This window comes from Scedosporium apiospermum, assembly GCF_000732125.1.
Source record: "Scedosporium apiospermum strain IHEM 14462 chromosome Unknown SEQ_SAPIO_0101, whole genome shotgun sequence".
Taxonomy (NCBI): domain Eukaryota; kingdom Fungi; phylum Ascomycota; class Sordariomycetes; order Microascales; family Microascaceae; genus Scedosporium; species Scedosporium apiospermum.
The window spans coordinates 173,270-185,240 of NW_015971802.1; the positions used below are offsets into that span (position 1 = coordinate 173,270).

Sequence of the window (11,971 nt, forward strand, 5' to 3'; positions counted from 1 at the left end):
CTGCCCTTGCTAGAGGCGGCCTCTCGGCTTGATCTTGGCGATGGTCGGCTCGGCAGAAGTGAGGGTCGGGGAGTGGTTGTTATGACAAGCTCGTGTGCGAGCATGCACAATGCGACAAACATAGACCTGACCAGCTACGCCACGAGTAAAGCCGCGACTGACCACCTTGTCAAGCTGCTGGCGGCCAAATTCAGCCGCTTTTATGTACGAGTGGTGGGAATAAACCCAGGTTGTGAGTGATCCCAGTAGTTAACAACGAAACCACACACTTGACACGATTGGCTGATCAATTCAGTTGTCCCAAGCAGCATGAACCCTATTGGGGAGGAAGGAAACCTCTTCAGTGCCCTTTTCGATCAGGTCCCTGCCAAGAGAGCAGGAAACGAGGATGATATTGCTGGCACGATTCTGTATCTCGTCAGCCGTGCCGGAGTAAGTCTTCATCTACCCTCAGAATCGGGACGATGCTGATGTCGTGTGTTCAGGCCTACGTCGATGGAATATCCCTTTGCGTAGACGGTGGTCGCGTTCTTCTGGCAAATGGTCAGGAGTGATGGCACAAATTGAAATTGCTGAGCAGGGAAATATTACTTCACATTTCGGAGATATGCCACTGAAACTACGTATTATATTCAAACTATTAGTTTTACAGGGTCAATCGAAGTTCATCACCGTCATTTGTCTTGGCCTTTAAATAATATCGAGTCTGTTGTGGAAAAAATTACATTGAACACGAAGCTGAGGACAATGTTCGGAGAGGTTAATGAGGAGGGTAATAAATATAGTAGAATCAGACAGAGAGCCGATTTGACAATAACTTGGGGGAGAATATTGGGGGGGGTATTTTTTTTTTCCTTTTTTTTTTTGGGGGGGGGGGGCCATACGCTGTCGGCTCAGCCGACAACAGTGAAAAATACCCCTGAGCATCTCAATAGAGTATTATCTATTAGTTCCGCTAAGGATCCCTAGAGACTGTGACTTAAGCGAGAACAATACTACCCAAAACCATTCCTGTTTTCTTTCCAACTCGGCCAAAATTTGTTTTAAGAAAATGTCCATCATATCGCTCTCGGACGGAGTAGGGTAAGCAACAGCTATGCAAATAGGCTTCCATGATGTATTAGCTAACAAGCGACGTAGCTCCGACATAAACGGCCGAGACCTACGGGCACTTGCAGCTCAGCTCCGCGTTGAGACTCTGGATAGTCAAGACGCCGAAGATTATCTTACACTACTGAGGTCGCTCGAGGCGGTCATGAAAAGAGTTGATGATGCGCCCGACTATATCGCACCGGAACTGCTTCCTCACAAGACGTTGGAAGCTCGTAGGTTTTGGAGACCGGCATCAGAGGACAACCCGTTTAACGCCTGGAGTCATCAATGCGATATAAGATCCGCATCTCCAACCAGCAATTTACTGGCCGGACGTACTATCGCCATCAAGGATAACATATCTGTCGGAGGGTTGCCAACAACCCTCGGCGTGCCCCGATCATTATTCCCTCAGGCTGACGGATACCCACTTTCACCTATCGACGCAATCGTGGTATCACGTATTCTTGGATCCGGCGGTATCATTAAAGGAACATCAACTTGCGAAAGCTTCTGTGCGTCTCCCTTGTCCTTCACCTCGGCGACAGGGCCGGTTCATAATCCCCTTCTGCACAATTACACAGCGGGTGGAAGCAGCAGCGGCTCTGCAGTCCTCGTCGCGGCCCACCGCTTGGCATCAACCGAAGATGGCTCGTGGGGTCACACTGTTGAGCTTGCCATCGGCAGCGACCAAGCCGGGTCGGTGCGCATTCCGGCTTCCTACAATGGCATTTACGGACTGAAGCCCACGTTCGGTCTTGTTCCCTACACTGGCGCAGCGTCGATGTCTCCCATGATAGATCATCTGGGTCCACTGGCGGCAAAACTTGAAGATCTTGCTGTCATGCTGGAGGTTATGGCGGGCTACGACGGCTTCGACCCGCGAATGACTCCAGAAAGCCCCTTGGCGCATCAAGTAAAACCTTACTTGAGCATGCTACTTCGGGCGCGGCAAGAGGCGCAGTCTACGCCAAAGCTGAGTCAGAGACTGAGGGTTGGTCTCTTAAAGGAATCCTTCTCCATGCCCGGGGTTGCTTCCGATGTGCGAGATACCGTCTGCCAGACAGCAACGCGATACTTCGAGGCTGTCGGTGCTTCTGTCGTGGAGGTATCCATCCCGCTGCACCAGCGAGGTCCAGAAATATGGACGGCAGCAACTCGGCCATCTATGTCTACTTATTTGTGTCAAGGAAACCCCTCTGGCCACCTTGCTTACCTGTCACCGCATACGCAAATCAAGTGGCCGCCGTCCCAGGACACATACGATACCCTCACGTCAAACAACCCAGCAGTGGTCAACATCATGCTCAGCGAGAGGTTCGCCAGAGAGTTCTCCAAGGCAGGGGTAGAAGCCAAGGCGCACCGTATGGTTTTTGAGCTCAGAGCTGCCTACGATTCCGCCTTGGAGCATGTTGACATCTTAGTCACGCCTTGTGCTCCGACAGTTGCGATGCCTCATCCTGACTCGATCATCGGCGGGAAGAAGGCGTCCATCTTGGATAGGCTTGGGGTTGCCATTGGTTTAACAAGCAACACCTGTCCTTTCAACGTCACTGGCCATCCCGGCCTGAGCGTCCCTTGTGGGTCATCGACATCTAAATGCCAGCCATATGCCCCGCTTCCTATAGGCATGCAACTTGTTGGAAGACGATGGGCAGATGAGCAGGTCATTGAGGCTGCGGCTTTGTTTGAAAGAGGGCGAGAGCTGGTTCAGAACGAAATCGACTCTGGCAAATAATAACGTCTTGCAATGGTGTCTGCGCTTGGTTGAGTTACTAGTCTATTTATATAATACTTTATAACTGTGGTGGAAATCTTTGTTTGCCACGCAGAGATAAGTTCTTAAAATCACTGATCCTTCAAAAACTCGACAATCGCCTGATCCATCCAGTCTCTGTCCACCGCGTTGACTCCCAGTCCAGCCAGATGTCCCCATGCAGAGGGTATAACCTTGAACGTTACACGAGGTATGCAGTGCGACTCCTTTTCGGACGCTTCCCAGCGGAAGTACTGGTCCGTCTGGCACGGCATAAGCAGGACGCGCGCCTTGATCCGCGAGAGGGCTTCTTGTAAAGATACATCTTCTCCTAACCCCAAGAGTGAGGCGACGTCGCCTTTCTGCCACATGCCTATCATGGAGAGCAAGTCGTCAGCGTTCCAATTGTAGTAGTTTGTCCCGGCCGCATCGTGATCCCAGTCGCTCAATGTCTCGTATCCTAACGACTTGAACATCTCCTGTTCGAACCACTCGGGGCTTGTCAACCAAGCTGAATAGGCTTTGCCGAAAGCGCGCAGTCCGCCGAGTGCCTTTGACGAGGATCCACAGCCATCCCCCTTCCGGTAGTCGGCGGAATACTCCAGCGCGGCTTTTGGGCCTTCCAGGAACTGGTAATTGTGACGGCTGGTCCGAGCCGAGGAACAGATAATAACCGCGTTGCGGACCAGTTCGGGGTACATCAAGGTCCAGTAGTACGAGCACTGGCCTCCCATGGAGAAACCAACGAGGACATCAATGGCTTGGAGATTGAGATGGCAAGTGAGTAACTGGTGTTGAGCGCGGACGCAATCTTGATAGTCTATTGATGACCGGGGAAAATCCGTCAAATTAGAAGGACTCGAGGATTCACCGTTCCCGAATAACGCCACCACAATGACTCTGTAATCTTTGAGTGCGCCATGGGTGAAGGTCAAAGTTGACTGGAGCCGGCCGCGAAAACAGGTCAATACCAGCGCTGTTTTCTCTGCAGTTGGATTGATGTCCCGATAGGCCAGCTGGACCGAGGCCAGGCCGGGCCAATCCTTGAAGGCGAAATCGCTGATTTGATAGTGCTGGACTGTACTTTCTAACATGGTGATATGGGTGGATATGATAGAAGAAGTGTTCCCCTTCGACGTGGGTAATTTAGAACGGTTATGTTAAAAATATACCTTGGGTCCCGAAGATATGGCCCTTCGGAGCCTCCGAGGGCACGTTTTATGTATGGCCTGAAAGCCAGCTATCTAAGCCTACCAAGACAAATGGCTTTTGCTGTGGGGAGCGAAGGTATAGCTTCTCCATGCATATCAAGCCCACAACGCACGCGCTACAGAATACCATCGGACGAGATTTGTTCACGAATCATCCATGAATGCCTTCAAGCCGTGATGGCTCTTCTTTACATTCTTTATGGCTGTTCTGGGTTCCGACCCGACGTCGTCTCGTTCGGTATAAAGAATTGCCAACTTACGGGGGACCAAAAAAAAGAAGAAAGAGGGAGAGAAGAGAGAAGAAGGCCAGGCTTAACCCGCCGTTGGCTATACTTAGTGATCTGTATCCATGTAGATCAATGTATTGATGACCTATGCGATACCGATGTTGCGGCGGTCAGGGTTCGGGGCCAAGTCCATAAGAATTAAGGGCTTCGGCATTTCCGATGTTCCCAATCCAGCCAGGCCTTTCGGCTGCTCCGCCGACAGGCAGGGAAACCAACCGAACTTCTTAATAAAGCACAACTCATTCGTCTCATCTCAACCTCACTCATCTGTAGGCCATTTCCAAAGACTCCACTCTATTCGTCCTGCCCAAGTCTCGCTCCACCCCCCAAAAAGCAGAAATCAAAATAATAAACGAACATGTCTGCTTCCTGCCGTGTTCAGGGATCTCAATGGCAGGCGCCCTGTTAGGAGATCCTTGGCTGTAGTCATATCCAGGAAGAACCAGCAGGTCTCTGAAGTGACCGTCAACCTGGCCACGTCTCAGGTCGAAACGTGGCGCAATCTGAAAGATGTAATGCCGATTCTCACACTGGAGGATCTGGACGTCATCGAAAGAATTGCCAGGGTCCATCCTGCCGTCATCGATGCTTGCCGAGGCATCGGAATCACCGATATGTCCAAGGACTTTTTCGACGGCTGGGCAATCGGGATGGACGAACGTTGGGGATTCGAGCACAGACTGCAGCAAGCCCTACCCTATTATCGTGAATTTCCATCCGATAACCAGTACGCTCACCCCCTTGATTTTACCGTTATTGCCGATACCGAAACGGAGGAGATCCTCGCCGTGGACATCCAGCTAGTAAATGGGGAACGTACGCCGTTCCCTCGGGAAACGACACAACTACTTCCCCGAGCACATCGGGCATGCTTATCGACTTGATGTCTTGAAACCAATCGAGATGTCGCAGCCTCAGGGAGTATCCTTTCACATGAACGGAAACGAGCTTGAATGGGCCGGACTGAAGATGCACGTTGGCTTTAATTATCGCGAAAGCCTCGTGCTTTCTGACGTGCGCATCCTCGGCCCTTACGAAAACCGCCAACGCAAGATCTTCAACAGGCTCAGCGTCGTAGAGATGTTTGTCCCATACGGCTCCCCAAAGAACCCTCATCATCGCAAAATGGCTTTCGATATTGGGGAGTATTCTGCAGGGTACATGGCCAACTCGCTCAAATTGGGTTGCGACAGCAAAGGTACTATTCACTACTTGGATGCCCACTTGGTGTCCGGGGACGGCCAGCCATGGACCATTAAAAACGCCGTGTGTATTCACGAAGAAGATAACGGGCTCTTATATAAACATACAGATTTTCGAGATAACACGGTTATTTCGGCTCGGGACCGAAAGCTCATCATCTCGCAGATTCTAACTGCAGCTAACTACGAGTATGCCTTCTATCATACTTTTACCCTAGATGGGACGTATAAGTGCGAGGTCAAGCTCACCGGTATGCTTAATACCTATTGTCTTCACCCATCCGAGAAATCGGCACCTTCCGGAACGGAAGTAGTGAAAGGGATCGATGCGCAAAACCACGAGCATATATTCTCTTTACGGATCGACTGCGAGATTGGCAGGCCCTTTAATACCGTGGTTCAAGGCGACGCTGTGCCATCTAGCAGCCCGGTAGGGTCCAAGAGCAATCCTTACGGCAATGGGTTCTTGGCCAAGAAAACCGTTTTCCGCACCGCCAAAGAGGCCGGAGCCGAGTACAATCACCAGACCAGTCGGACTTGGGACATTACCAACCCGAATCGCATTAATCAAGTGCCGAAGAAGCCTGTGGCCTACAAGATCATCAACTCATCATGTCCTGCTCTTTTAGCCCAGAGTGACAGTATTATAGCGAGAAGAGGAGCTTTTGCATCCAAAGCACTCTGGGTTTTGCCGTACGCGGAGGATCAGCGATTCCCGGCGGGATCATACGTCTGTCGATCCACCGGCTAAACTCACCCGGATAATGAGACCATCACGGACTGGGTCGCTCGTGATGGCTCCATCGTGATGGCTCCATCGACAACACCGACATCGTCTGTTACATACAGTTTGGACTAACCCACTCCCCGCGCACTGAAGACTTCCCCATCATGCCAGCTGAGCCTGTGAGCGTCATGGTTCGCGCAAGTAATTTCTTCCAAAAAGACCCTGCGTTACGTGTTCCTCCCTCTGCAGTCGTGAAGGACCCAGATTCGAAGTTGGCTTCACCCGAAGTTGCAAACTCGTCCAGTGAGCCCGAGAGCAAGCCAAAACTCTAAAGGAGCGTTGTGAGATGGGGGAGAGGGAAGAAAGGGGTGGGGGGGCAATGTACTTTGCTTTGGTAGATGATTCAGAATGTAGAACTATAATCATTGCGTCGATGTCGATTTTATAAAATAGGCAAGGGTTATTATATATATCGTTTCGGATGTTCTCTCAAGTTTTTTGTAGACTTCAAAATTTCCAGTCGTGGCTTCAAGACCCTACCATCATTTTTTGATCAAATACAGAGTGCACTCTAGTCTATGGAGCACACTCGGTGTGACGTTGCGTTGGATACGCCCCCGATGTCTCCCTTTGCATTACACTCACAAATTCTATACCCCAATAAACCACAACATGTCCCAAAAAGAGCACGCCTAATAGATGGAAGGGGAAGCAAAGCCACCGCTAAAATTTTGACCAGATCTTATCTCTTCCACAGCAAATAACCTTTGCCATGATGAGACAGAGAAAACTTGCGAGATAACTTGCAGCTGCAAATATAATCACACCTCGGTACTGATTGTTGGATATCTCAAGAAATTTCCCTCCTAACGCGGTACCAGTGAACATACTAAAGATGTAATGAGCGTGTCAGTTCTGTTCTGTAGGGATGCAGGGGGCGCCGGGTAATAGCTTCGACCAACCTGACGCTAACCAGTATATATGCCGTAGAGTAATATCGTCCGTACGACTGCAGCTTGCACAACTGGCCAACGCATACCGGAGCAAGACTAACGTTGCTGCCGCTGAAAAAGCCGAAAACCAAGGCGAAGACGACGGCGAGCGGTTCGCTTGACTTGGCTGGTAACCAAAGGCCCAAGACGCTGATAAAACAGCCGAGAACAGTGAGTATCAGCATATTGAATCTTCCTAGCCGGTCGGCATAGTATCCCGGAATCCATCGACCAAACACTCCGGCGGCATTAATTAGTGAGAGGAGCATATATGAAAAGGTTGGCGAGCTCCCATGATCGAGAGCATAGGATGCCAGGTAGGAAAAGGGGATGAAGAGCCCCCATTCGAGGAAGAAGACGCCGAGACTCGTCAGGGTCAAGCCGCCATGTCGAAAAATTGTCAAGTCAGGGCGTGCTGTGGACAGCGTCAACGGTTTGGGGGGGAACCGAGGACGGATGAGGACGGCGGCGAGAAGGAAGGTGACGATGCATACAAATGCCGAAATTCGGGTTGCCCAGGCAAACCCAACCGTTGAAAAAAGCCTCTGAAGCATCAGCGGAAAGACAATGCCGCCAATAGCACCCCCAGACGATGCAATCCCGGTGGCAAGCCCACGTCTGGTATCGAAATAGTGGGCAACTATTGAAATAGCCGGCCCAAATATGAGTGAGAGGCTGATACCACCCAAGACGCCGTATACGAGCATGAAATGCCAGTATTCTCTACAGATGCTCAGCAACATCAGATAAAGGATTGTCAAGACGCCTCCGCAACAAATAAGCGCACGGGGACCTCTCGCATCGAAGATGGGTCCGGCCTGGACACCGAGGAGGAACGTCAAACCATTGTAGACACCAAAGATCCAACCCACAGCTTCAGGACTATGGCTACTTAGTTGATTCCGTAGTAGGTATGCTTGAAATGTTCCTATGCTATTCATGAAAGACATCGAGCCAAACAAGGCCATCCAGCTCCCCAGCACTACTCCCCAGGCTCTCCAACCTCCTTCGGGATACTCTGTGACATCAGGATCATGGGAGCTGTCCGTCGGAACGTCTGACGCATCTTTGTGCTCGTTTTCATGCTCTTCTTTTCTGTTCACGATCTGTTCTGCACCGTTCGTGCTCAAATGGAATGAGGGTTTCTCCGTTGCGCTTAGAGTTGACTGAGACATGACCGGTGACCCTGGTTTAGGATTAACAATTCGCTTGGTTTTTGTTGGTATTGCTAGGGATCGAGCTTCTGGATCTTATCAGACATGAGATAACGAAGATTGGGAGAATTCGAAAAGGTTTTCCTAATCGACCGTTAGAATCCTGCTTTGCGAGGGTTGAACGGGGGTGGCGATTTCGGACGGGCCGATGAGCACCGCTAAAGTGTGAGTCGGATCCTCCGACATTATTGCCCAAGAAAAAGATATCATATACGGACCGCAATGGCGAGAGAGTGAGACCAGAGTTAATAATACCTTCAAAATATTATAGGGCCTATGTTTGACCTTGAAATCACATCCGTCATCAAAACATCAACACCATTTCCAATACAAACTTCTACAATCTCCAAGTCAGCTACTCGCTATCACTATGTCTCCCAACGGACAAGCATACCTATTCAAACCTGACGTACCTGAAGGCGCCACACGATTCCCACAAGCGCGCCTCGCCCCCCTCACGAACCACCGCACTATCTACATTTCCGGGACAGCGTGCTGTCGCCCGGACGGTACCTGGCCGGGCGTCACTGAAAATGCGGACGGAACACGCACTTTAGATATCCGCAAGCAAACTGCTGCCGTCCTCGAGAACGTCGACAACATCATCAAGGGTGCCACAGACGGAAAGGGCGGAATCCACAACGTAATTGACGCTGTGGTCTATATTTTGGACATGGAGAGTTATTATGCTGGTATGAACGAGGAATGGAACAAAGTGTTCACGACTCGTGCTAGTGCTCCGGCTAGAGCTACCATTGGCGTTAAAGAATTGCCGGATCCCCGAATGATTGTGGAAGTTAAGGCAGTTGCAGTCGTTGAGGCTTAGAGTATTAGGAAGACAATGGGAACTCCCGTCAACAGACTGGCATCCTACTCATTTTGATGTCCCTCCCCTAGGATCATATAGTCAGGAGAAATGTTGAAGAGGTATATATTTCGTCAATTGAATGTTGATAAATATTCTTGCAAATGGTGACTCGGCCGGAGACGAGAAGTTCAAGCGAGTCTAGGCTTTCCGGGCCCGCATCTTCCTCCATTTACACACCACCAACGTTTATAGAGTGACGTCCATAAATCTAGCCATTAATACCGCCGTTTTTCAGCTTGTGATTAATCTTTAAGTCGTCTTAGTATTGGCACACGAACAGATGTTGTTAATTCAAATCATCGTCTCATTGAACTCTTCACGAGTAAAGTAGTAATTGCTAATAACACTAGAATGAGCGAAATTCGCATAATATGAACCTGTGCTGTTTGCCACGCAACTACCCCCCAAATGTCCCTGGTATAAATCATACCATGTTCTTCATTGCTAAGTTTCGGTCTACATCTCGCGTGCATCGGTCTTTACTCATGGTGGGTCGAAGATTCAAGCCAGCCCGGCAAAAAGTCCCCGAACGGAGCCTACTCCTTGTAGTGCTCACGGGTCCTCTGCTCCGCAAGATCCAAGCACTCATCCAGCATGGCCGCGTCCCTGGGGATGAGCTTGACCTTGAATTCCCTCGGGATCGCAACCAGCGCGGTTTTGAACTGGTTGTACTCCACGTAGTCGGTGTTGGGAGGGTGGTCTTTGCTGGCCACGATCTTATAGGAAGATAGAAGCCTCACCAACGCGGCGTACAAAAGGCGAGAAGCGATGTACTGGCCCGAACAAGCTCGAGAACCAGTGCCGAAACTCAGGTGACCCAGACCATTGGTCTCCTCTGTGGGAGGGTTCAGGCTCTTAAGCCACCTCTCGGGATTGAAGCTCCCCGCGTCCGGACCGAAATGATCAACATCTACCAACGTTAGACTGTTCTACGAGAAAGACACAGGGCTCTCAGTAGTTTGAGATAAACTCACCATGATTGCCAGCCTGAGCATTGATCAAGATCATGGTCTTGGGAGGAATAATAGCACCGTTCCAGTTCACCTCGGTGACAGTCTTCCTGGGCAGACTCATTGAGCTGACGGTGTAGTATCGGCCAGCCTCCTTGACGATCGCATTAATATAGGGAATTTTTTCCTCCTTAAAACAGGCAGTCCAGGCATCGCGAATGTCGGGATAATGACGTTTGATGTCCTCGTAGGCACGATCCTGCCATGCTTGTCCTTCCTTGGTCGAAAGAGACCCGATGCAGGAGGTCAAAGTTCCGGGGATCGTCTCAAAGCCACCAGAAACAAGAGACAAACAAATTGACGAGACTTCGACGCCCGTGAGCTTGGTTTCCTCGTCCTTGAGAATGGCAGCTGAGATACACGGCTTATCCGTACCCTTCCTAATCATCTCTCGGACCTTGTTCAAGAGGAGATCCAAGTAGGCGTCTCGTCGCCCCCGAAGCTCCTTTGACCGAGCAATCTTCTCGTTGTTGGGTAGATATCTCAAGACCGGCACGTAATCTTGCAGGTTCTCCGAGGCACTGCGCAGCAGCGAGATGGCCGATCCCACGTGAAGAATCTCACGAAGCAGGTCGTCGTATACGTTGTCCATGCGAATTCCATAGCAGAGAGTCAATGTGGTATTGAGCGCGTACCGCTGGATGTAAGGGCGAACGTCAATCTCTATCTGACCCTGGCTATCCCTCTTCATGTCTCGCAGAATGCAGTAGCCCTCCAAGTCGAACATGGGATAGTAATTTCTCAATGCGGGTCTACCCAAAGCCGTACCAGCAGCCTTGCGCTTCTTCTTGCAAGAGTCATCCCAGGGCGAAGATCCGATGGTGAAGCCTTGAGTGCTGCTGATGACGCCATGGAAGGTGTAGAGCTTGGGGCGGTCGATGACCGCATTCTGGTTGCCAAGGAGCATCTTCTTGCAGTCTTCGAAGGAATTGACAACCACGGCCCTGGTGTTTCCCAGCTTAATCTGGAAGACTGAATGGTTGTACTGGCGCCACCATTTCTCGCAAACACTGGCGTGATCCTCGCCGAGCTTCAAAAGGTGTCCAAACACTGGAACTGCGCCAGGAATCTCCGGCATGCCCTTGATGCGAGGAATGTCCGTAGCAAACATTACCTGTCGAGATTAGTCAACTGCTGCGCGCCATCAGGAAGATGAAGCAAGCAATGACGCCAGCTTGAGCTTGGGTATGAGGACACACTTACACTATAAAGCACGTAGGTGAGCAACACCACCACAACGGCCGTCAAGACTGGGCCGGCATGCTCTTGATCCTTGAGCTGATGCCACTGGTATCCCAGCCAATCGGAGGAGATGCGAGCCTTGGGGTCCATAATTGATGAAGATTCGAAAGATGAGCGGAGTTAGGAGGCTTGAAACAGCAAAACAGACCGTGTCGCGGAGGATGATGAAGATTCGAATGATTGTTGGAATAATTTATCCTCAATTTCAAAAAAATGTCTCGCATTCAAATGGGTGACTTCCTTATGTTTTTCATTTCGGCACCGACTCCGCATCTCTCCCTCTGCAGGAATGATAACCTTCGGCGGGTTGGCGGATGCTCCGACTGTATGGAGATACCTAGGGTGTCCTGGCGGCGGCGCCGACGACGAG

General features: G+C 50.6%; 2 protein-coding genes and 3 pseudogenes across 2 annotated transcripts; 3 read left to right on the plus strand and 2 right to left on the minus strand.

Moving 5' to 3' along the window:
- Positions 1 to 102: 102 nt before the first annotated feature.
- On the plus strand, positions 103 to 2,830 carry SAPIO_CDS6224 (Biuret amidohydrolase; the record flags this gene model as incomplete). Its single annotated transcript, XM_016788385.1, has 5 exons — positions 103 to 232; positions 296 to 432; positions 486 to 550; positions 1,141 to 1,325; positions 1,677 to 2,830. 5 exons carry the CDS (start codon positions 103 to 105, stop codon positions 2,828 to 2,830), a joined length of 1,671 nt encoding a protein of 556 aa, XP_016641966.1.
- A 110-nt stretch (positions 2,831 to 2,940) lies between these two features.
- On the minus strand, positions 2,941 to 3,942 carry SAPIO_CDS6225 (annotated as a pseudogene; the record flags this gene model as incomplete).
- Positions 3,943 to 5,249: 1,307 nt separating this feature from the next.
- Positions 5,250 to 6,299, plus strand: SAPIO_CDS6226 (annotated as a pseudogene; the record flags this gene model as incomplete).
- Positions 6,300 to 8,851: 2,552 nt separating this feature from the next.
- SAPIO_CDS6227 lies at positions 8,852 to 9,307 on the plus strand (annotated as a pseudogene; the record flags this gene model as incomplete).
- A 578-nt stretch (positions 9,308 to 9,885) lies between these two features.
- SAPIO_CDS6228 (Phenylacetate 2-hydroxylase) lies at positions 9,886 to 11,691 on the minus strand (the record flags this gene model as incomplete). Its single annotated transcript, XM_016788386.1, has 3 exons — positions 9,886 to 10,259; positions 10,324 to 11,473; positions 11,563 to 11,691. 3 exons carry the CDS (start codon positions 11,689 to 11,691, stop codon positions 9,886 to 9,888), a joined length of 1,653 nt encoding a protein of 550 aa, XP_016641967.1.
- Positions 11,692 to 11,971: the final 280 nt, after the last annotated feature.